The 26,829-nt window shown below is 36.6% G+C and overlaps 1 protein-coding gene across 1 annotated transcript; it reads left to right on the top strand.

Annotated features, from left to right (window-relative positions):
- The first annotated feature begins 1,972 nt into the window (after window positions 1–1,972).
- Window positions 1,973–14,750, top strand: LOC134740859 (uncharacterized). The gene is made up of 19 exons (XM_063673512.1): window positions 1,973–2,015; window positions 2,832–3,001; window positions 3,426–3,586; window positions 4,204–4,574; window positions 4,689–4,912; window positions 5,430–5,532; window positions 6,302–6,429; window positions 7,292–7,437; window positions 7,612–7,756; window positions 7,943–8,092; window positions 8,936–9,076; window positions 9,605–9,870; window positions 10,216–10,437; window positions 10,813–10,996; window positions 11,676–11,871; window positions 12,387–13,147; window positions 13,312–13,504; window positions 14,307–14,420; window positions 14,674–14,750. The coding sequence occupies exons 1-19, from the start codon at window positions 1,973–1,975 to the stop codon at window positions 14,742–14,744; spliced, it is 3,789 nt and encodes a 1,262-aa protein (XP_063529582.1). The 3' UTR covers window positions 14,745–14,750.
- Window positions 14,751–26,829: the final 12,079 nt, after the last annotated feature.

Raw genomic sequence — 26,829 nt, 5'->3', positions numbered from 1 at the left:
TACGAATTGGACTAATGAAAACTAATCATTTGACTATGATGCAAAATAAGCTTGTAGTTAGTTACGTGGAAGTTGGAATTCGGTTTAAATTAACAATAACATAATAAAATAAATGAATTAGTAGTGATATTAGTTTGCATGTTCCTCTACTTTTCAGCATGTACCTGCAGTCAGCATCAAAAGTAGCGTATGACAGACATTACCTATTTAAAAACTATCTGGGTGGGCTGGGTGGGTATATAGGGTTAGGTTAGAACTGCGACCCTTACAGAAAAGAAATGCTACTAGAAAAGTGGGTTAGGTTAGAGTTGAATGTGATCCTTACAGAACCGAACTGCTATCAGAAAAGTGGGTTATTAGGTTAGGTTAGAACTGCGACCCTTACAGAGTTACAGAAACGAAATAATACTAGAAAAGTGGGCTAGGTTAGGTTAGAATTAATTAATTTAATAGGAGAACAAGATTAATTATTTAATAGCTAGAGTAACACCCATGTAAATTACATAATCCTTTGTGGTATAAATAAATAAATAAAATGGATAAATTGAATAGAGGATGTGTAGGCGTTCGACAGTTTTGACCGTGTTCTCCCTGATGTCCCTTTACAAGTTCCCGGACCCTTCCACGGCAGACCATTATTATACCACCATGTATTTTCCATCACGGAACTATAGTGTTCCGGACCTTTGGGAGGCGTGCGCGGAGCCGAAACCAATACGTAGATGGGCTCTTTTGACACTTTTAATGAAATGAAACGGGTACACCGAGCGGATGCTGCCCTTGCCCGTGTCATGCGACGCATACAGAGTATGGCTGGTGATTAAAATTTCACCCTGTATTACAGTTTGATTGGTTTAAAACAATATTTAAAATCACGGCTAACTTTTTTATTAAAAGCTTTGTATTACATTTCATCAATCAAAACTTTTGTGACAGAACATAACCCTAAGTATTTAACGCATTTGAAGTCACGGACAAAAGCTAGTTTATCAAATGTTTATGCAATGCTACCGGATCCTTTTCAATTAGTAATTAAATTTACTTAAGTACCTACTTAATTTGCGTCGTTAATGTGATAATTTAATTACGATAACAGTTGTAATTTTACAACATAGCTTAAGAGTTGTTACTGACTTTTTTCTTTTTATTATAGATAAGCTCAGTATGTTTGTAAACTTTTTTAACGTTGGAAATAAAATTATGCTTTCCTCTATCGATATTTTGGTGATAATGAGATCTCATCATCATATTGGCTACATCATCTGCTGTAGATGCTTGTTGTGGCGCTTGTGGGTTTACACTGTTTATAGTGGAGAGGTGAAGTTGAAGAAGAGCAACTTTTGTATAGGACTGAAAAGGTTTCGCTCGACGAATACGAATTGGCCTCTGCTCTATTATGGGGTCCCGCATTGCCGTTGATGGCTATAAAGTCCTATCGCAGCGCGGCATTTTACACAACCAGCATACGCCCCGCGCTATTGAAAGTGGACACCGAAGTCTATAAATGCTTGCAACTCAGTTGGTGTCAGCGAGTCAAGCGATATACCGAACATTAATGATACAAAGATTCAATGTCATGACATGTTAAAAGACAAATCCCCTTCGCCAACAAAACAGTGCCTCTTTGGGAGCTCTGGCAATCTTATTTACTATCAGAATCACAACATTATACCTACCGAAAGAGCTAGTTATAATGTATGTCTGTGTTATGTAAGGTGGAGCTACTTTCTAAGCTCTAGCAAGGCTGCTCTAAGTTCTAGCAAGACGAAACTTCTCCATGCCATACCTCTTTTAAATTGAAAAAAAAAAAAACGTACCTACCTCTTAGCCTACTAATACATAAATTGTTATGCAAATTACTAAAAATTATAATAATGAAATTGCCCTGCATCCGACAGTGCAAATTACATATATCTTGTATTGGCGTCGGGTATCTATTTAATCCAGCATTTTCAGGTTGCGCGTTGACACAATGGACCGAATCACGTTCAAAGTTAACGGGGAGCCATGTTCAGGTATGGATTGTGTTTTTAACAGACTATAAATATTCGAAGATCATCTTTAGACTTTTTTTTTATTTCGCGCCATTTTTAGTCACACAAATACCTTGACACAAACTACATAAAATGATGATTGTTTTAATTTTTGGATATTTTTCAATGAAATAATTTTTATCTTTTATATTGTCTTCGGTTACCGCGATAGTTACTCATGAAATAAAACTATGAAAACGGATTATATCGCGTATATTGAATTTATAATACATCCCGACGTTTCGAACTCTTTACAGCGTTCGTGGTCAACGGGTGACACCCGTTGACCACGAACGCTGTAAAGAGTTGGGAGAGGGATGTATTATAAATTCAATATACGCGATATAATCCGTTTTCATAGTTTTATTTTATCTTTTATCTTATCTTATATTAGTAATTAACCAAATGTTGTCCATAATGTCCATGAAAAGGGACAAACACTTAAAACTCCCTCAACATGACACAAAGGAAGCATAAATATGTGCGGTACTAAATCACGGCACATATCACCAAAGCCCAAGTAAGCACATTTCAAAATTCAAACTTATATGAAATGGCATGACTTTTCGTCAGAATCAATGCCAATTTTCGTATAATATTGTTAACATTAAAAACAAAAAAGAAAATATACTTTTGTAAAACTTAACCTTACCTTACCTTAACCTTTTTCAAATAAGTATGTACTAATATTTGCACTGCAACGCCATTGACTCCGAGTTTAGCATCGCACGCTCCCCAGATAAAATATGTGGGCACAGTTTGATGACGATAAATTTAAACAATATTTTCTCTTGCCAGTGAGTTCCGAGGTGGACTCGGACACGACATTAAACGACTACGTGCGCGACACTCTAAACCTCCATGGCACCAAGTTCATGTGCAAGGAGGGTGGCTGTGGAGCATGTATCATCAACGCCACCATGCCGGACCCCTACACTGGCGGCCGACGAACTATGGCCATTAATTCTGTGAGAATACTTTCATCATCATCACCAGCTACTACTGGCCACCAGTCTCCTTTCACAAGAGGGTTTGGGCTATTGTCCCCACGCTAGCACAATGCGGATTCAAATTTGAGATACATCACACACATCTTTCAATGTCTTAGCAAATTTGTTTCTTCAGGATGTTTTCCTTAATTGGTAAGGTTATTACGTATCTAAGGTTCATAATCAACAATTATAATTATTATATACTTATGTTTAAGAAATAAAGAATCATTATTGTTATTGTGTGCAAATATTTCTTAAGCTGTTCCCTAAATTGCACATTAAGACGTCTTTTCGAGAATTTGTTGAGTGCCACACCTAACCACCTAACCCAATTTCGGAGATGAAAACTTTTTTTTTCATAGCGAAACTTAAAAACTAGAGTAATATTTTTTCTTAACAGTGTTTAGTGTCAATAACGTCATGTCAAGACTGGGGGATCAAGACAGTAGAGGGAATCGGCGACCGCCGTAAAGGGTACCACCCCGTCCAACGTGCGCTAGCAGAACACAATGGCACACAATGCGGGTACTGCAGCCCTGGCTGGGTTATGAGTATGTACAGGTAAAACCTAACTAATATTCTTTATATAACTTGAATAAGGTCCAAAATGCTTCTGCTTAAACTTCTTATCCTTTTTTAGGTTACTCTGTCCGTACGTCCGTCCGCCTGTCTGTCACATCGCTAAATATCTGAAATTTTTACATAACATTAACTTTATCATAAATATTACAGAAAAAAATATTTTATGGTCAAAAAAAAGTTTCCGAATTGAATTTGCTATTTTGCCACCCTTGTGAGTGTTTATTATACTTGAAATTTCTATGAGATTACAATTAAAACACCTTCTTATAAATAAAATAAAACTGTGAAAACTAAAAAAAACTGTGAATCGGTTCACATGAAAAATAATTATCCCTAAAAATCGCGCGACCGGTTTTTTTATTTCTAACCAGCTAACACTTAATTAAATACTATCCCTTCATCATCTTGTCTCCAACTCTCCACAATCCAACTTGTATTAGGTTACGTGACCGTTTCAATCGACAGTGCTGAGTACATGTTTTAAAGTTTTGATAACCCTTATGTGACTATTGGACATTCCTTAATACCATTGCTCCTAACCAGTAAGTAAATATTTTTGATTCAATTACATTATTCACCATAAAGTAATATTTCAGCTTGTTGGAGTCAAATCATTACGACCTCACCCAGTTACAGATAGAACACTCATTCGGTAGTAACTTATGTCGTTGCACCGGCTATCGTCCCATATTTGATGCCTTTAAGACATTCGCAAAAGATGCACCGAAGCCTGATCACCTCACTGATATAGAAGACCTCAAAATATGTAACAAATCTTGTGACAAACCATGCGATGGCAAAGATTGGTGTTTAGTTGACAAAGTTGACACTGGAACGAATGAAGTGAAGAAGATTATTTTGAAAGACAAACGTACATTTTACATAGTCTATGATCTCAAACAAATTTTTGAGATTTTAAATAAGGAAGGCGATGATTATATGTTAATTGGAGGAAATACCGGAAAAGGTAAGGGATATAGAAAAGAAAATTAAAAACCTAGTAATCTTTTGAATGTTACCATAATAGTTCCGTTTATTCCCAACATTTTTTTCTTGTCATACATGTTATTTCGTCTTCTAGGGGCCTACCCAATATTCGCATATCCACGTGTCCTCATAGACATAAGCAGAGTTCTGGAACTAAAGACGCACGTAGTGGATCAGAACCTGGTTCTGGGAGCTTCGACCACCCTGAATGACACGATATCGATCTTCTACGAGATCTCACATCAACGCAAGGAATTCAGTTATCTTGCTTTGCTCGCCGACCATATAACATTAGTGGCTCACATTCCTGTTAGAAATGTAAGTAACTACCATATCAATAGGTAGTTGTCCCTTACTAATTGGATGATGTTTTTCTTTCTCTGTCGCCCATCTCATCTAGTGCACTACCTTCCTTATCCTGTCTGAATTCGCAACAGAATTCATCATATAAATTAAGCTTCTTAATTACAAATGCACGGAAATTAAACTGTGATTTTGACAAGCGTTACGAATTCAGAATATGAAAATCTATGTTTTGAATTCCTATTGCACCTCTTTCAATCAGACTACGAATTTCTCACTTGACATTCTTGAGAGAGAGTGAGATATACGCTCGTGAGACAGCTGAAAAATCGGAATAGACAGGTGTGAGGTTAAGCACCGGAATTCAGACTATGAATCCCGTTGCGAATGACTGATGTGTAAGGTCTTACGTATACATGGAAAGCACCTCAAACATTCTAATTTGCTCGGCTATCTTACTCATATCCATATTTGTTCGTCAATTACAGGATTTGTTCAATACATGAACTAACTTGACCCTTCGTGTTTCCAGATAGGCACCATAGCTGGCAACCTTATGGTTAAACACAGAGTGCCCGTGTTCTCGTCTGACTTATTCTTACTGTTGGAGACTATTGGAGCTGTTCTTGTTGTCGGTAGGTCAATGTTCTATATACATATAGCAGTCAGTACAGAATAATGCAAATATAAACCGAAATAAATGTCATATACGAAGGAAAAAATTACCAAAGCCTCCAGTGTCCAACGGGCGCGGCATGGTTCCATTTTTATCGCCTGTCACTATGCCCGTCACTTTCGCACTTACATACTTGTAAGAACGTGACAGGCATGGTGACAAGCGATAAAAGTGCTACCGTGCTACAACCGCAGAGCGATGTCGCACTCTGAGCGAAATTGGGGGGCTATACAGAAGCGATCGAAAAAACATTTTTTTTTTTAAGTACAAACAGATTTTTCCATTTTTGCCACGGTTGTATTATTTTATTTTATTTATTAAGTACATCCACATCGTATGTATGACATATGTTGCATTAAAATTGTGTCAAGGTACTTCACCTGATACAGTACGACAATTAAGGAGTACATAGCGTTGACTGTGTATAATAGGACTGGGAACGAGATCTTAAACTATACATAAAAAGAAACATTAAATTTTTAAAACAATTAACTAATATATACATTATTTACAATTTTACGGCAATCCTTAAACAAATTAATAAATACTAATACTAATGGTTTACTACTACTATTTTCGTTTTGGCAATATCTTAGATTTAAATATGGGTAGATGATCGTGAAAGATGTCAATGAAATTTTTGCGAGTAGTAAGATGTTGAAGTCGTTCTACTTGATGGTATAATTTTTTCATTCGCCGGTACTCTGTGAGGAACTTTTTTTTTTTAGCTGATAAGCATGGAATGGTGTATGTAGTGACCCCAGCCGAGTTCCTTCACTTGGATATGGCGGGCAAAATTATAACAGAAATCAGGATACCACCGTACTCTGATAATTATCGCTTTGTGTCACTCAAGGTAATGAATCATTATTATTTTTTTTGGTAAATTTATACATTATCTAGTCTGCAATATAAACATAAAATAAAAAAAACCGGCTAAGTGCGAGTCGGACTCGCGCACCGAGTGTTCCGTACATTACATAATTTTAACAATGTATTTTTTATGTGAAACGTAAGTTAAAGGTAAATTGCGGTTTACGATTTATGACGTATTAAAAGAAACTACTTACTAGATCTCGTTCAAACCAATTTTCGGTGGAAGTTTGCATTACATCATATATTTTTTTTAGTATTATCGTTCTCTTATTTTAGAAGTTACAGGGGGGGGGGACACACAGTTTACCACTTTGGAAGTGTCTCTCGCGCAAACTATTCAGTTTAGAAAAAAAATATATTAGGAACCTCAATATCATTTTTGAAGACCTATCCATATTAGATACCCCACACGTATGGGTTTGATGAAAAAAAATTGAATTTCAGTTCCAAGTATGGGGAACCCCAAAAATTTATTGTTTTTTTTTCTATTTTTGTGTGAAAATCTTAATGCGGTTCACAGAATACATCTACTTACCAAGTTCCAACAGTATAGTTCTTATAGTTTCAGAGAAAGTGGCTGTGACCTACGGACGGACGGACAGACAGACATGACGATAAGGGTTCCGTTTATTGCCATTGGCTACGGAACCCTAAAAAGAAAGGTTTAGCTAACAGGCGAAATGTTCTTGAACGATGGACAATATGATGCGACAAATGATAAGAAACTAACGTATCACCCTCGGAAATCTCGCTCCATATTTAATATTAACATATAACATATTTTTGGACGTGTTTCTCTTTATAGAAAGTAAGACAGTCTGTTTCGTTTTTCTCTGTCCCAGATCATGCCGCGAGGTCAGAGCGCGCATGCGCAAGTGAACGCGGCGTTTTTGTACGAGTTCCACAATGATGGCGAGACCGTGCGCTCGGCCAGGATCGTCATCGGAGGCATCTCGGCTACCTTCGTGCACGCTTCGCACACTGAGGAGTAAGCCAGTATTTGCAGTATTACTAAAGTATGTACGAAGCATGTATATTATTTATACAGTTAGTGTAGTTAGTGGCTTCTAATTGAATCATCTCGAGGACTTCGTGAATATCTTAGGGAGGCCGAAAGTTCAGCATTCTAATTATGATTCTTAAACTTCTTCCGTGTTTCCAGATACGTGATCGGCAAGAAAATCTTCACCGACGAGGTGCTGCAAGGAGCGCTGAAGGTGTTGGAACAAGAACTGAAGCCAGAGGAAATCGCCGGAGAATTCAAACCTGAGTATAGAAAGAAGTGTGCTTTGGGACTTTTTTATAAGGTGAGCAGAACAAAATACCACTCATGTTACGTTTTATGTTAAAGTGTAAAAGTTTAAGTACTACTAGTATGAATATGATGTTAAATTGACTTACGATAATATAGATAGTCGAATATTTCCCCGTTATCAAGGTTTTAAAAACACCCATATGTCGAGATTTTACAAACTAATATAATTCGTGTCCAGGGACTTCTGATTCTGATTCCCGAGAACGGACTGAACCCTCGCTTTCGCTCGGGGACGCGACGCCTTCGAAGGACGAGACCTTTATCCAAAGGCTCACAAGAATTTACTACCAATCCCCTCATCTGGCCTATTACGGAACCTTCTCCTAAGGTAAGAGACACCTTATTAATATATGACGACAACTAATGTCAGACAAAAAAAAATTGCTAATTTTTAGAAGCATTTTTCATATTTTTAGCTTTTGTGCATAAATTGTTACAAATCTTTTAAGTGCGTTTTAGACCTATGTTCGTGATTTTCTATCAAGCGAATGTCAAAAATACAGAATTGGAATCGATAAAGTCACTAAAGAAAATTCTCAAGATTGCTAGTTATTTTTTTGGCAACCGTATTGTGAATTTGTAATCTAAAAAAGCGGTACGATTTTACAAAAACTCCGCTCTCTGAACACGGCACCTTAATCAGGGATTACTGTGAATCAGTAAATAAATCGAAACACCGGTAGGTGCCCCTACTATAACTGCTGCAAGTTTTAAAATGTTAAAAGTTCGCTTCGCATTGCTCGCTCGTTCGAAACGTTCGAAATTTATATACCGAGAGTTATTAAATCAGGGAAACGTACAGTTTCGCAGAGCTATATTAGGAAGGGTAAGACCCCTCTAGTATAAGATTTTGTAATGTAAAAAAATTCTACAATCTGCTTATTTATTATTGATTAACTAAAGGTTCCAAATTCAAAAACAAAACAACTGATTCCGGGTCTCAGGAGGTCTTAACCTTGGGATTAGGGGTTTTCTTCACCCGGAAAAATTGATATTTAACCAACCTCAAAAAAAAAAAACAGTAGGTACCCGAGGTAAACAGGTAATTTGATAGATAACTGTTTTCATTACACAAATATATCCGTGGTTATTCGAAAACCCTACTTGAAGCTTTGACCAGGAACTGACAACTTCCAGCTAAAATAAAAATGAGAATGATGTTGGTTTACAGGTAGAAGCATTGATCCAATGTGCTGGTGAAGCAAAGTACGTGAACGACCTGTCAACACAGCCCCGCGAGGTTTTCTGCGCTTTCGTCACCTCGGACATCTGCACCGGAGAAATCGAGGAAATTGACCCTACACCCGCGTTGGCAAGCATTTATTACAAGTTTTTGCTTAGTTTTGCATGTCTGGAACTTGTGTATATTTGTCTATGTATCTGTATGTCTGTTTAAACCTCTTTTACCCACATCTTCGCGATTAACCAATTAACCAGTACGCCAAATTTTGCCTAACGAAACTCCGCTATCGATTTCTGAAATAGACCCCAGACGTTGATGATAGTCATGGCAAATTGGGAATACTTAGGCTGCCTATCCACTGAGGCACAAGCTATATCAATAGCATTGGTTGTAATCCAGCGGAGCAACCAAAACTATTGGTTGATTCCCCTCAGCTCCGCTCCGCTCCGGCTCAGTGGAGCTAGAAGTTAGGAGAGTAGTTATAGTTAGTAACTCTGTCATTTATTTTATAGCTAGTAGCTATGTGATCCAGTTAATGTACCTATTTTTAACTTTATTTCCAATACCTACCTATATTTAAGATGTTTCAAGCCTTACCTTTGCGTATACATACATAATGTTGTACTTTAAGATTGACAAGTGTTTTTTTTATTTCAGAAACTACCGGGTGTCGTTGCTTTTTTCTCAGCAAAAGACATACCGGGACCAAATAATTTTGTACCACCTCAGGTACCGATAGTTCTGACTAAAGAAGAAGTTTTTAGCGATGGTCAGATCAAATATTACGACCAACCCATCGGAGTTATAGTAGCAGACACTGACAGACTAGCTAACCGGGCTGCTCTGCTGGTCCATGTCAAATATAAAAAAGATACGAGAAAACCAGTTCTAACTATAGCAGAAGCTGTAAAAGATCCTAATAGGTAATAAAAATAAGTAGGAATAGCGGATACCTAGCGTTATAACCTCCTCTATTTGTCAAAGACAGGGTGATTTCTAAATTGAAAGTCCCAGTCAGGCCTGCCGGCTGCTGGTAGTAACAAACGTTTCTGATTATCAAATAAAGGATCATAAAGACTTTACCGCACCATAAACCACAAATAACTAAAAAACAATGGGTTACAACCCGTGGACATGTATTCTATATTCATGAGTTAATTGTATTTGTATTTATTTGTATTCTGTTTTGTCTTTTTGTATTTTTTCTGTTTGTATTTTATACTGACCGGCAGTTTAAATAATTTTATAAGTATAAATTGTGATTTCAGGGTATCATTATACTTTGCCCTACCAGCACGAAGCGCAGGCGCAAATGTGCAAAGAGTTATCAAGGACTATAACAGGATATTACATCAGTACCACTTCTCAATGGAGACGCTTCACAGCGTGACCAGGCCTAGTGACGATGGCCTGGACGCATACATCAGCTCGCAGTGGCCTGACGCCGTTCAAACTGCCATGTCATCCGTTCTGGATATTCAATCTAATCGGTGAGTCGGTTATTAAGAAAAAAATACGAATACGTGCGATTTAGAAAAAAAACTACCAGGTGTTTATAACATTCGGCTGATTTTAACAAAGAAATTACAGCTTTTGGAGCAGTTTCTTGTGGGGACAGATTGTTAACATGAGAATGAAGCACGGAAAGACGTACAAGAAGGTCATTTAAGGAACTACGATGATTATGGAAAATCTCATACCCTACCTATTAACCTTAAACATTATAAGTATTATAACGCTACCCGCTACCGTCGGCTCTTTATTTGAGACAACTGCACTGTTGAGTTTTTATTGCCTAAAATGATGTTACTGTCAGCTGAAAGTTTTAAATCGTTGCTTAATAAAGTAATTCCGTTGATTTCCAGCATAAACCTAGTGATACCTCGGAACGGTGGTGGATACGGAGTAAAGATATCTCGTTCTAACTGGAATGCGTCAACGTGCGCATTGGTCACTTATCTGACGAATCGATCCTGCCGCTTTACCATGGGCATCCAGTCCATGTTGAGAGTCTTAGGGAAGAGGCCTCCGGTAACTCTAGAATTTGAGGTAAGACTATTTAGCTTTATTAGACTAAGCTTTATTAGGTGCAACATCATTTTGTCCATATTTCCAGTTTTCTTTTCTTTGGCCGCGTTTAAATTCTTTATTGGATAATGACTGGTATTTAAGTGATCACCAGATATAATAATATGTAACGTCAAAAAAGCCATTTTTACTGCAAGAAATAGTAAATGATCACCAAAATTAAAACTCCATTTTAATGTAAAATTATAGCCAAAATTTTTACATCTTTCTATCCTATTAAAGCAAATTGTTGTCCAAATTCAAAATTCCAAGGGAGAGTGGCGCACCGTAATACCATCACGCCTCTTACCCTGCGATCCCACCTCGGCCGACGAAGATAGGGAGAACGTCTCACCGCAATACCGACACTCCTCTTCCTCGACGACGGTCCACTTCCAACGTTACAAGCGGGCTTGACAAGCCCACTTGGAGCATCCTACTTGGGCCAGCCCGCACTTCAAACAGGCCGGCCCTGGTTGCCTCTTCGCTTCACCGTAGGTGACCAAGCGACGGCTACTAAGCGCCTCCACCACGACAAGGTGGGCAACCCGCGGGGGGAGTTCTAACCTAACTATGGATATAGCAGTATCAAATTCAAATCAGATCCTTACTCGTATAACAAGAAAAAAAATGCAATGTTTCACAATATTAACCGTTCCAGGTAGGCGTTGATGACAGAGGTGAGATCCAGTACCTGGAATACCATATGTACGAGGACCATGGCTACGTGTTCAGTGACGGATTTATCGTTCTAGCGCCACCCGCTATTAAAAACTGCTACGAGAATTCACGCTGGTCAATGAAGATTTTTAATGTTCTCACAGATACAGCTGCTGCCGTGTGGACGAGGTCACCAGGTATTTAATGATTAATAAAACGATGATGATAGATAAATATATTTGATGTTTGCTAGATACATAAGTAAAAATTGTCTATTTATTTATGAACTTTATGGTTGAAAGTTCAATTTGCATAATTAAATTCCCCTCTGTTCCCATTCTCCCTGTTTTTGAAATGATTTTAGTTTTTTTTGTTGGCAATTTTTTAAGACTAACTGCTCCGCATTGTTTTTATTGTTTTAATAATAAATAATAATAATAATAATAAATATTATAGGGACATTCTTACACAAATTGACTTTTACGTTGAAACATATATTATAAGTGTAAGGGTCCATTGAAAGTGCTCCGACACATGCTGAGTGCTGAGTGGTATATCCTCTTTGGGACATCAAATTACATGTGTCACATATTTTTTAATATGTGTTAATTTTAAGTTTGTGTCGTTTCAAATAAATTATTTTCATTTCCTTTCATTTCAAAAAATATATAATACTAAGGAGTTAAAAGTCAAACATTGTTTTTAATTTTAGGCACCCTTGAAACAATTTCACATACTGAAATGGTGATGGAAGAAATATCTTACATATTAGACAGAGACCCCGTGGAGGTTCGACGTGCCAATCTTAACCCTCAATATCCGGAAGTCTCTGAAATGCTCGACGAACTGTTGCAAGACAGAGAATATTATAGGAGAAAAAGAGAAGTTGACGAATTCAATTCCAGTAACCGTTGGAAAAAAAGAGGAATACGAATTTCCCTCATGAGTTGGTCGACCCCAATTTCTTCCGGATATCAAGTTGATTTGAATGTGTTACATAGTGACGGAACTGTGGTTGTAAAACATGGCGGTATAGAGATGGGTCAAGGAGTGAATACTAAAGTGATCCAAGTAATCGCATACACTTTGAATATTTCTACAGACATGGTGAAAGTAAAAGCAAATGATTCAGCAAATGCAAATAGTTACACAACTGGCGGGAGTAGAACTACAAGTTCGGTGTGTCTTGGTGCTATTAAGTGTTGCCAGTTGCTGCTTGATAGGTTATCAGTAATCAGAGAAACGCTGAACAACCCTACTTGGGCATTGTTGGTGCAAACTGCATACATAGCAGGAATCAATCTTGAAGCCAGTTATTACACGACATCAAATGATATGGTGGATTACAGAGTGGGAGCAGTTGCTATGGCTGAGGTTGAGTTAGATATACTTACAGGAGAGCATGAAATTAGGAGAGTCGATATAATTGAAGATACTGGTACATCGGTCAATCCGGTACTTGATATTGGACAGGTAAATTTTGTAAAAAAAATATTTTTTCAAACGCAACAAAATATAGTCTTTATGTTCCTTATAATAGGCTTCGAAGTAGCCGGTTTCGGGCGCAGTAGCTCCAGAGGACTGTGACGGGATTTTCATACAAACATTATTCGTAACGTTAATTAATCGTTTTGCAGATCGAAGGTGCATTTATCATGGGCATGGGCTACTGGACCACAGAGCACATCATATACGACGAGCACACCGGAGAGGTCCTCACGGACCGCACCTGGTTCTACGAGGTGCCGTGCGGGGCCGATATACCTCTTGACTTTAGGGTCAAGTTGAGGAAAAATTCTTACAACCCCAGAGAGATTTTGGGCAGTAAAGGTGAGTTCCATTATTTGAAAACAATAATATTATAAAATTCATAATAAAAACGTAGTGCGCATTTGTCTATTTATATATATACCTAATACGTATCACATCAAAAGTTTTAGGCTGAAATTAATAATTGTTATTCACATAGATTCTAAGGCCTACTTTTAAGGCTTCATGTAATTAGTAAGAAGTAAACATAAAGATATATAAATAGGTTGTCCCAAAAAGGACGCAAGATTTGAAATTGATGAAAAACACATTTTTTTCGTTATAATACATTTGTATATAAAATCTTGAAATACATAAAATAGGGTTATTTGTGGAATAATACGTCAGGCAAATGTCCTCCTAGGCTTTGCTGGCACATACGCACTCTTTTGCCAAAATTTTCTATGACCATTTGCATAGATGCGGCTGAATTTCTCCGATGCAGCGTCGAATTTCCTCTTTTAAAGCATGAGTGGTTGTGGGCTTATTGGCATAGACTTTAAATAACCCTAAAAAGAAGTCTAAAGGCGTTAAATCGCAAGATCTAGGGGGCCAATTCTGATCACCGAATCGAGAGATCACACGACTAGGAATTTTCGAACCGTACCCGCCAAACTTTCATTACTTTTGAAATATTGGTCAATAATAAAAACGCGTTGATCTTTTGTATAACCCGCCATTTTTTACAAACCCTAAACATTCAGCTGTCAAATAGTTTTTTTTAGGGTTGCCAGCACTAAAATACAAAAATGGCGGCAAATTGAAATCTTGTGTCCTTTTTGAGACACCCGTTACGTAGTTTTTAGAAATGATTTGTTTACAGCGGTTGGAGAACCTGCCACATGCTTGTCGATATGCGTGGCATTTGCTCTAAGAGAAGCTATAGCAGCATCTAGACAAGAGACCGGATATCCCCGCACGGAGTGGTTCCATGTCGGTGGGTACTAATATAATCCTTTTGGGAGAAAAATGTTATTGGATATTGGATATAATGGATAAAATTGGAAAAATGCGTTGTTTACTTCGTTTGTAATAAATCGGGAATTAAAGATGGAGATACGCGTGCGTATAGATAGGTCCACGCGCGTCCCGATTTGTAGACTGGCCTGATCAGACCTGACCTTACAGAGAAGACTTAAAGATAGGACTTAAAGTAGTTTTCATTAAGTGACTATTTTATTTTTTTGCAGACGGCCCGTTCACATTGGAAGCTAATGTGCTATCAGCAAACGTACGACTTGATGAATTCAAATTCAAATAAGGGTATGATATAGTTGTGTACGTACGTACGTAAATCTTATGTACATCTGGACCTGGAGTCACTATAGTAATTATGCTGCCTAAATATTTAAATGATTTGACCTGTTCTATGGTACTATTACTTAAAATTATCGGGTTTTGTCTTTGGTCTTTACATGAGGTGTTTCTCGAAGTCTGTTTGGAAGTTATAAGTATCTTAGTTTTGTTTATGTTAATTTTTAGGCCAATCTCGTCAAAAACTGTGTTCATTTCATTGAAAGCTATGTTCAGTACCTACTTAAGTACAAGACTTAATTCCTACTTAACAAGTCTTATTCTCTCTTTGCCTCTATAGTCACAAGGCAAGACAAGGCAAGAAGAGAAGATATGCTATATTAAAAACATATAGTCATTTTAGGTAGTACATATCAGTAAGAAATTTTAACACTATTCAAAAACACAGCAATTAACACTTAATGCTTAACAACCTTCTATATGCAGGGTCACTACCCACTAGGCCAGACCGGTCGTCAACAAATAAACTTACGATTAAATTAAGCGTTTAAAGTTTGAACTTGAACTCTTTAATAATTGATTTTAAGCCCAGTTTAAATTTGGATTAACCTTTAGCCAGAGAAGTTCGTAATTCAGTTAGGAAAGTGCTGATGAATAGGCGTTGCGGCGTCACCGCATTCCTCTTAAAAAACTTTCATAGACGTTGTTAACAGTATTACAGGACATACGGGGCATCACGCTATCGCAAAAAATAATTGACGTCCATGAAAACCTAGATACGATAAAATATCGACACGTTTTTTTCCCTCCTAATGCCCGGACGGGCTTATTTTCTCATTTTACATTATCCAGAATTCCCCATTTAAATATAGAAAACAAAATGGATCGGATATCGCAAATCCGACAAGAGTGCTCACGACCCGCTTAATCCAGGTTGGAAATTAAATAAATTTAAATTTATTCGTTTTTAACAACGATACGCCAGTGATCCTATTAGAAATGTACATTGTTTAGTAGTATTTTTATATGGAAACATGCCAATATTTTGTATAACAGCTAATAATGTATATTATATTTTCCACGTGGCAATCATCCCGGGCTAACAAATTTATTTCAGGCGACTGCCTAAACTGTATATTTAGGTTTACTGGGCTTATTTCGCAAATCATTATTGCGTGAAAAACTATAAGTAGCGCTACTCTAAACACCCCAGCTCCTCCACAAAAACTGGCAAGGTTTTCAGGTTGCTAACTGCCTCCTTTTGTGTACATGGCAGAGCTCGGAACCGGTATTTTTTAAAAACCCCGAAATAGCCCAATATTTTGAATTTTTTTATGCGTAATGAGCATAAAAAAATTCAAAATATTGGGCTGTATCGTGTATTTAGGAAACAATTTTGCATTATTAAAACGTCCCATTAAAAATGAAATTATAAACAAAAGAACGAAAAAGAACGTAATAATACCGGTATTTTTGTATGGAGCAAATACCGGTTTCCGACCCCTGGTACATGGAGACCCTGGTACCTGTACCTATTCTTGTTCCTACTTGCTTGCAATCCAGAATAATGTGTTTTGTTGTTTTGTTTCCTTTACGTCTTACTCGTAAAAGTTTCTAATTAGTACAATGAAATATTTGTGTTGTGTCGTAAGTCAAACTTCTACTCGCTATATTTTCACTGTATAACAAATCTTAGCAATGATACATACTTACATATAAATGTTAGACCTAACACGTACCTGGACGTAAATGATCATGTCAAGTTTCATGTAAATTAGGAATGCCATTTTATAGTGAGACCGTAACTTCAGTGGTTAAACTTATCTAATCTAATAGTTTTTTTTACAAAATAACCTTAGTTTTATTTGTTTCAAAGTTTTATTATCCAATAATAAATAAATAAAAATAAAAATGTTATTTATTTAGGTATCAACCCATTACATTAAGATAATAATAATTATTAATCTAATTTATACATTCTAATCTATATTAAATTTTACTATTCTAAACTAAACTAAACTAAACTAATTATTACCTAATCTAACACTAATTAAATAGTTGCAGCGGAGGCCCTGCTCATACAGTAGCAGGTTGCGTACACTACGCTAACAATGCTGTTCGTCGATAATCCTTTAAGTATATATCTTTTCCAAAACAGTGGACCTGTCGTAAATTTATTTAATAGAATACCTTGCCCGTTGACGTCGATTTGGGCCAATTTTTTTATCTGTAGGTTTTTTGTACTTAAATAATAAGTTTTATTAAATTTCTTTGATGTATGAATAAATAATAATATTTTTAGAAAGAAGAAGACTCGAATAAACTTTCGTGAGTACCTAATTTATTTAGGCACATTGCAGGGCATTTATACTTGTTCCTAACAGCATTAAACCTTACGTGCTCAGAATTTCAAACGACGCATCATTAATGTATGTACTTAACGTATCATAAAATAAAATTATCCAAACGCGCGTTAAAAAGAAAATAAAGTTGATTACCCCTGCAATAAAAGGAAATTTGAAGAGCTTACTACATCTCAATCCTAATGTCAGGTGTTGACAACATTTTTTTGCTGTCCCCCTAACCACGTAGAATATGCAAATGAGTTATTATATCTGAAATGGCAGCTGTATAAACCATTTTACAACGACTGTCGCCAGTCTGGATGGATCGTAAACCTTTACGTACCCTATACTTTGTTGCCTATTCATAATATAAATAGGCGCAGAAGGTGTATTACTAGTGATATTAATTTTATAGTGTATTTCTTATAGGGATTATTTCATTTGTAGCAAGAATTGTTAGATCCATGTGAAGTTATCAGTAAGTAAGTTTTTTTATTTCTAATGTCACTTTAACCAAAATAGAATTTGTGTCACAAAGTCACAATTGTAACACATTTTTATTGCATAATTTGAAAGTGAAATACCTACTGGGACCGTGCACGACGACAGCGCCACACAGCGGTTGCAACTATAGGCTCGTTTTTTGTCAGAAACTATAAAGCGAGAAGTAAGTAAATCGTAATAATTTCAGTGAAAGCTACTGAACGGATTTTTATGCGGCTTTTACCTAAGAATAGAGTGATTATTGAGGAAGGTTAAGGCGTATAATTTGTAAAGGCTTTGTGTAAATTGGTTGAAATATACGATAAGTCAGAAAAAAATCACGCTGGCTAAGAGCTTTAATCGAAAACGCTACCCAATCCGCTTGAGATATATCAACACAATATATGGTGGAATTGCCTCTCTTTCATTGATCTACAAAAAAGTCCGCGATGGTGTATGTCTATCTTTTAAGGATAACTTAATTACTATACCCATTCTCATCTTCTACAAAAAGATTTCATAATATGTGGTATTTGCAAAGCTGTTTTCACGGATACAGTATTAATAATTATCAAATTAAATACGTTAGTTATATTAAGCATTTCCTACAGATTACAATGGTCACTTACACCATAGAATTTAAATAAATATCTCAGGAGTTATCGTAAATTAAAGTTCCATTTCAAGCCATATAACTTGTATGAAATGTTAAGACGCTCTCCCGTTAGTGTCTATTTTTACCACCTCATGCGCTGCGATCGCTTTACTTACCCCCAGGGGATGCACTTCGCATAGTGCCATTTAGGAAATATAAAAAAAATGTACCAATACAATACGTAGTCAAAAGACTCAAAAGGTAGTTTGACTACTGGACAATTTTGTTTTGTGGTTAAGCTGATATTGAGCATAAAAGCGGTTTATGCTTCAAATGAGAAGCTATATAGAGATTTGATGTAGCCGTTAGAATCATGACAAGAGCAGGTCAAATGGTCTCAGTTAACTGTACTGAGTCATACATATACATACAATTACGGACAGATTGTGCAAGTTATAAATTTTGCTCCTTTTTCTACCGAAAAAGTTGGCTTACATTATTATATATCTTCGTCATTTATTTATGTAAGCACTCTAAAGCAGCGGTCGGCAACAGCCCGCTAGCCTATTGGCTATTTTGTATTGACACTGATAAAGTCACAAATATGAGCAAACTCCGTTAACTACTATGTCACATAGTCTATGTGGCCCTTGGCTGCTAAAAGGTTGCAGACCGCTGAAGTGGTAGGTATAGTTGGTTAAACCAAATTGTGAGTAAATAAGAAAAAAAAAACTATACTCATCCTTTTCTTTTGGGTGCTAGTACTAGTGTAAGACAAAGATAGTTTGATTCTCCCTGTCTATGTTTGAAATGAGACAGTCCTTTGACAAACTATAACATGGCAAACCTGCATGCAGCCACCGAGCACACTGGCCGGTGATAAGAAATAACCGGTTAAACCTGGAGTTACCGGTACAATTTGACACTAGGTTAACGGTTTAACCGCTTAACCCCAGGTTAGTAAGATGGTGCAAGTGGGCGTAAGCATAATTGTGTACAGCGCCATCTATCGGCAAATTGGCTAATAGTCCAATTTGAGCTCTTTCAAATGATATCCCACTCTAACTAGACTGAAATTTTGCCCCTTCTTTATTTGGGCATTTTTAATAAATAAAAAAATTACATTTCCAATTCACATTTTACGGTATTGAGCACTTCAAGACTGTATGTAGGAAGTAAGACGTGCCTTGATCGTTTGAGGAACTCGGTTATTAATCCAGTAATTTTACGCTCTGTTAGTATTATGGCGGAATGGAAATAATTCATAATTAGCCAAATTATCTAGTGTATTGAATACGAGTATATTTTTGTATTACGTACGGAGTAGAATCCTACAAAATGTTGTTTTGTGTTTACGGGCATAAACATGTTCATACATATTTTTTTTATAGGATATTTATGAAAACGTTTTTCTCGATACTTTAATGAGCATCTAACCATATAGCTGCTTTTTACTACTTGTCTCTAGCGACTTAGACAATTAGCAATTAGTCTATTAGCCTATCTTTAGATACCTAGTCGATCGATCGGTATCACCTGGCGATACCGATCGTGTGGAGGGCTTAATGGCCTATAAGTGGCGGCCATGATTGTGCTCGTGCCCACACGATCGTCCTCTGTTCAGTTCGAATCTTCGTTCGGTGCTGAGAGTGGACGTTTCGTGTAACTTAATTTAGTTAGTATTTGAAGAATACAAGAAGTTCAATAATCTGAATAATATTTAAGAATAGAATTTTTTTACCTACTGGTTATATTTATGGTAGCACCGCAACTGTGTATTGTGGCCTATATTGATTTTCATTTGTTCTGTTTCGATGTATTAAGCATTCACTATCTTCTTCGCTTCCATTTCTTTTTCACTACCTTTTTCTGGTATTATATATGTGAAGGTACACACTTATTAAATAAATAGTTGCAACTGCTATGTGGACATCCATCTCGGACTGATGACAATGAAGAAAATGTACCACGCATGCACAATTGTGTGCTGCGCAATGATAGTGACAATCGCCGTCCATTCTGTAATAGCACATCATTGCCGATGGTATAGAGGAGCCATTTTCATAGCAACCCTTCTTACTATCAGACCAGTTACGTACATGTCTATGCCACCGCCCATGTTAGCCTTGCAAACAAAACAGGTATATTTGTTCACCCGGTACAGAACAGAACAATGTCATTCTAAACGCTACCCGGGCTTGGGCGAGTTCACCGTGCGAGTGAACCAATATAAGGCCAGTTAGAGCAAATGCTCCTTTGGGGAAACTGCGCCTATACAAAGCGTTACGGTTACGCAGCGTACTACGTAGGCGAACAACGCATGTACGATGCGGGGTAAACCATTCCTTTGATACCTATAGAAGTGTCCTACGTGGGCGATCTCGTTGCGAACGCGAACGCCGTGGGCCCGCCGCGCCGCGACTTGTTCGCGTACGTAGACGCAGTGTTATCAAACACGGTGCAGAGTTAACTTAGCCTGTCTCTAGCTATTTCGCGAAAGACCTCGACTCGTTTGGACTTCCACGGGGTACGGAATACACCACCAGGCAACTGACATGGCTTCGGGCGGTTAAAAGTATGCTCACGAAGTTGCATTGTCCATGTGCATTTCAACTTACATTGTGCTATTGCGGCTTTGTGGAAAATTCCAGTTATGTGGAACTGATGCTTGGGTCAGACGGTAAATTTAATTGTGGTACTCGATATGCAGATATTTCTGTTAATATAATCTTTAGGCAAGTCTTTATATTTTGAACTCGGTTTTTGTAGCTGTTGCTGTTGCCAGGAATCAAGCAAACATTTATAAGGAAAAACAAAAGACATTTCGAAGAAAACTAAATAAATAATTGCTAATATGTTGAGTAATGTGGCCAAACTTTGAACTTTAATACATAAAGGTCAGACCAAGCGGGAACAATTTTTCGCCAATCTGATTAAATTGCTTGATCAAATCAGGTGGTGTGGACACCGACGCCAATTTGGCTCGCCGATTTCGACCGCCAATTATGATCGATATTACCGATAAAATGGAGATGCGGACGCAAGAATAGGTACCAATTTGTATACCGGTATTCAAGTTTAGGGGCATTTTTTTAATTAATTGTGCTCAAATATTACCATAAATCTCAAATTGGTGATTTCCTATTGACGCCAATTTCTTTTCTGATCAAATCGGTCAATTTGATCATCCCATCTGGACTGGCCTTAAAGCGCTATTGATAATCAAAGTACACTCCATTACCGTTCGCTAGTAGTATAAAAAGCACATTAAAATAACCTATTCCTTTGATAATTATTCTCGCACAGACCAGTCTCGTCTCGTTGTTCTGCCTACGGATTTCCCGTGTCACCTCTCCTCTGCAGCCTTTGTATGGCACTCAGACTACTTAGTACTTACCAGACTCCGCATTAGTAATGATAAAACGAACTAACCTGCAGGCTGCAGGCGTATGATTATCATAACCGTGCTGTACGTGAAATTCTCTCTTAATTATGCGAGTTGCTCAATTCGAAGCGAAAGAGACATGTAGGTAATAATTTTCTCAGCTTTCAGCTGTTATCACTAAGTAATAGCATAAATACCTAAACTATAAGTTAATATTACAAGTAGTTTATAAATAAAAAACCGGCCAAGTGCGAGTCGGACTCGCGTTCCAAGGGTTCCGTACATTACACAATTTAAACAATGGATTTTTTATGTGAAATGTCTTTAAAAAACCCGTAGGGGTCGGATCAAAAACTAAGTAATTAAGTCCGACTCACGCTTGACTGCACATTTCTAATAGGTTTTCCGGTGATCTATAGGTAAAGATCTATTTTGTGTATTTTTTTTCAAAATTTTTGTCCTAGTAGTTTCGGAGATAAAGGGGGGAATGGTCATTTTTTGCCTATTTTCTTGAATAACTTCTAAACTATTTATCTTAAAATTATTAAAAAAATATACTTGAGATTCTCACAATGATGAGCTCTTTCATTTGATATGTAACACGATATAGTTTGACAAACTTTATTTTTTAATTTTCTCATTTACCCCCTAAAAGTGGCCCCCGCCCGTGTTTAAAATTAATTTGTTTACGTAAAGGGGCCCACTGACTATCAGTCCGCCGGACGATATCGGCCTGTCAGTTAGAACAAAACTTTGACAGTTCCGAACAACTGTGACAAGCCGATATCGTCCGGCGGACTGATAGTCAGTGGGCCCCTTTACATGTCCATCTTTGGGTCACAAACTTACTTATGTGTACCAAATTTCAACTTAATTGGTCCAGTAGTTTCGGTGAAAATAGGCTGTGACAGACGGACAGACAGACAGACGGACATACAGACAGACAGACGCACGAGTGATCCTATGAGGGTTCCGTTTTTTCCTTTTGAGGTACGGAACCCTAAAAAGTAACTCATGTATATACAATATTTTCTAAAATAACAAGACTGTTAGTTATAGAGGAGCGGGGCATCTGATACAGGTTCATTCACCTAAAAGGAAGTCCCAACCACTGATGGCAATCTGTAGATTAAGCTTACAAGGAAATAAAACAATTTTCATTTTCATTTTCATTTCATTTCATTTTCATCACAAGTTATTTAACCCTTAACATTATTAACTATAACTTTAACCGTCACAAAATGAATTAGCATAATTTTATAAAGCGAGCGTATTAGATGGATCAGGGCAAAACCAACTCGGTTAGGTTCAGAAGGCTTCGGGTTCAGAAAGCTTCGCTTCGCTTCGCTCCTGCCTTAGCCTTCGATGTACCTCTACCTTCCATACTTCGATGTTAGGTTTTTTATTTTTATTTTCAGAAATCCTTGCATTCAGTCTGCATACATGCAGGCGTTTACACGCCTCCATATCAAACGGTATCTGAGAGTTTTGCTTGTTAACTGCGATCTCTGTTTAAAGTGTTGCAGTACTCGACGGAGAATGAACCCTGAATTTAGTTTTTTTGATTTTGTTTTGAGTCTGTGCGGGAAGAGAAGAGTTTTGATATGTATGAGGCCCAATAGATTCCACGACTCCTCTCTTTCCGAACGGACTCTATAAATGGTATAATGATTGTATTTGTCTATTCGTATGACAGCATGATACTGGCAGTGCCTGCCTCTTTTGATCGCTCAGTGTTAAGAGGAAAGGGGACGACCGCTTCTTCATACAAACGTAGTCTCCATTTTCCTCCCTGGATATTAACATTATAGAAAATATTTGGTTTGTATAGAAATTGGCTCGATACGGCCCGCGGGTTTTAGTTTGGAGACCACCTTTGGAGATTCGCCTTTTACTCCTTCTTATTATCTCAGCTAGACAACGTCCATAATGTTCATTTGGGGTCGCAGTCATCGAAAACGATGAGGAGGACTATATATATTAATATCTCAGCGTTTTCCAATTGCATCCTAGAGTAGACCGGGGTTAGCTTTAAGCAACCTTTTTACAAGATAAGACGCATTTTTTTTACGAAAGTCATTGCCATTATACTACCTTATCTAATACAGTGGGCAATCTAGGCCTTTTTGGGATTATTCCGGTATCTCAGCGTTTTTGAGCAAGTGGTCAATATCAAATGATATATCGTCAGCATGAAATTCATTAGTACCTACGAGTTTCGGATTTACGACCTCTGATTTGGAAGCCACATGTTTTACCGCTAGGATTTAACCGCTTATTGGGCATGAAACCCTTATTTTTTTCATCATGCGTCCTCTAGAGTTTTACATTTCTACCCTTGGGAATAAAACCCCAGATTTCAGATATATTTTCCATGCTGGCAACTCACTCTTCCAGTTGACTGGTAACGAGTAACGATAGCATTGCCAATGTGAAGGAAGCCAATACAGTATACGAGTAACAATAGTAGTTCTTCGAATGAAAGGTTCGACGTCATTAATGATGTGCCTTGTTTGCTGTTGTACTTGAGGTAACTACCTCATTTTTAATGCACTATTACTTAACAATAAACAGACGTATGTAAGTTGAAAAGAACCTTAAAATAAACAAAAATAAAGGATGATTATTATACATATAACTGGCTTTTTTATTACGTCTTCTAAATGTGATTGTAGTCATTTGGTCTACAGGCCGAGACAAAAAGTATAATTAAACTAATTGCAGTTTAGAGTATAGTAGATTGCACTATGTACCTATTGATACAACGCTATTGAGGCGAGGGCTGATATAAATTGAGCATAAGATGTGTATCGGATACATTTCTAAATGGTATAGTATAGTATCTGATATCACTATGATATGGGTAAAACACTCAAGCCAAAAACCCCAATTGCATGTACGGTCAGCTGCAGAGAAAAGGTGCCACGCTGCATAGAAACTTCTATGTATGCTGTGTACATAGTTCAATAGTTTATAAAAAGGTATTAAATAAATAACTTGACATTGAAAACTATTTCTGTTTAAATAAATTATACCTAATTAAGTGGAATAATCAAATTTTCACAGCTAATGAATGAATGAATGATTTATTTGCATATGAATATTGGGTTACATAAGTAAATAATGAGTGTACAGATGATCATCATCATCATCCGTCATATAACAAATTTATAATATGAATCATTATTTTATAATATATTATGAATTATATATTAATTTTGTTGTTTTTCTTGTTACCTGTCGTGATTGTTTTACCGGATGGTCTCACCGGAAGATCAGCGCTGGAAGTCGCCAGCAACATGCTGAGGTGAGACCATTTCGTGGCACTTTTTCTTTTATTTATGTTTCTCTGTTCTGTATTACTTTTTATTTGTGTGTGCTAACAAATAAATTATTTCTATTCTATTCTATTCTATTCTATCCAAAGTCCAAAGACTTCACTCACACTATCAACAGTTTTACACCATATATTGTGTAGTGTAAATAAAACATGGAATGAACTTTTAACACTTGTATTATGTAGAAACACAAATTATTTGCAACCCGTAACAACATGCGATGGCCATGATTGTTTAAGAAGAAAGTTGAAGGAAAAAAGTGTTGCCATAACAGTTTGGTCATAGACAACATGAAAATATAATTAACTTTTTGTTCTTGAACATAGTTGGGGCGGCCAGAATATGCCCCAAAAAGAAATCAAAACATAAAAATTGCATAACATATGCCTTAAAAATAACTTAATTAATTGTCATTAATGGGTAAAGGACATAGCTTTCTATAAGAGCGCAGAAATATTTTTCCAGAGCCAGCCATCTTTACCTCTGCCACTCTTACTCTACCATAGGTCACTGGTTCATATCCGGTTCGAAGGACCACGATCCATGTAGTGTAAATAAAACATGGAATGAACTTTTAACACTTGTATTATGTAGAAACACAAATTATTTGCAACCCGTAACAACATGCGATGGCCATGATTGTTTAAGAAGAAAGTTGAAGGAAAAAAGTGTTGCCATAACAGTTTGGTCATAGACAACATGAAAATATAATTAACTTTTTGTTCTTGAACATATTGTTAAAATAGAAAATAATTGTTCATTCTATACTCAAAAACGTAAAGATTACCTCAAAGGATAATTGAGACAGACCCCGGTTGCACAACCCTAAAACACTTTTTTGTACAGATGTATACACGGACCGGTGTTACTTGAGCCACTGAAAACCTGAGACACCCCAACAGATTTTCTTTTTATTTTGGACATCTTGAGTATTTATTCTTTAATCCGATAAATATTTAAAAAAATATTCGTTGTTTAGTTTTCTTAACAATTCTATTCGACTGGTAATTCTACACAAGATGCTTCGCCGTTAGTGAAGTCAAACAATTGCTAGCTACCATCGTAAACACTGTTAACTGACCATTTGCATAATTATCTTACTGCAACGAGATAAGGTTTACCAATAGCCAGTGGGTGTTGCTCATTGACAAATCGTTATTTGTCAAATGCTAGTTATTGATATTGTTGCATTACAAACTTGTAGACTGGGCAATCTGGGCATGTAAAAATAATAAAAAAGTAATAAAAAATACCCCCATTAAAATATAGCGCAATCGATTCTCCTATCGATTCTGAACAAACTGTTTTTAGGTTTTCAGTGGGTCATGAAACACCGTGTATATGTAATAGTGCATAATAGTTTTCCATCGTATTTTATCGAAAACGATCGTATTTGTCATGCTACTTCAGTCAACCTCAGTATATTTTGAAAAATATTTTGCTTTTAATAAAAATAAAAAATCCTGATATCTTTATCTTTAGAATAACCTCAAAAATCCCTTTCATATAATACCATACACGATAGGTTTCTGAAAACATTCTTTTTCCCATACAAAAATAAATTACCCTTCTAAGGGATTTTTTTTAAGAATAAGAAAAAATATTGTTTTGACCTCTAGATGCGTGTGCCAAATGGCTAAATTTATTTTATTTTATTTATTTGGAAAGCAAACAGAAATAAGTGAGCAGAAGATGAGTTTACAAATACACATTAAGGACATTCACTTATTTCCTTAACAGTTCTCACTAAAACATGTAATGGAAATATACTACACTTAAACTACTCTTAGGGTACTAAATACAGTTACCAATTTACTAACACTAGGTGCAAGCTCATCAAACAAAATTATGACTACTAAGGGAGAAAGAGCCAAAGTAAAGAAAAAAAAAACAAAAACAAAAATAAACAAAGCAGTAACGACTAACAAGACTATTTTACAATAATA

This window comes from Cydia strobilella, chromosome 4 (genome assembly GCF_947568885.1).
Source record: "Cydia strobilella chromosome 4, ilCydStro3.1, whole genome shotgun sequence".
Lineage (NCBI taxonomy): Eukaryota > Metazoa > Arthropoda > Insecta > Lepidoptera > Tortricidae > Cydia > Cydia strobilella.
The sequence above is the reverse complement of the archived record's forward strand: the minus strand, read 5'-3'. Positions and strand labels throughout refer to the sequence as shown.

Coding starts and splice junctions, on each gene's coding strand:
- LOC134740859 (XM_063673512.1), top strand. CDS start 1,973: ATGGACCGAATCACGTTCAAAGTTAACGGGGAGCCATGTTCAG. Junction 4,913..5,429: donor CTCACATTCCTGTTAGAAAT/GTAAGTAACTAC, acceptor TCGTGTTTCCAG/ATAGGCACCATAGCTGGCAA. Junction 11,872..12,386: donor CGTGTGGACGAGGTCACCAG/GTATTTAATGAT, acceptor TTTTAATTTTAG/GCACCCTTGAAACAATTTCA.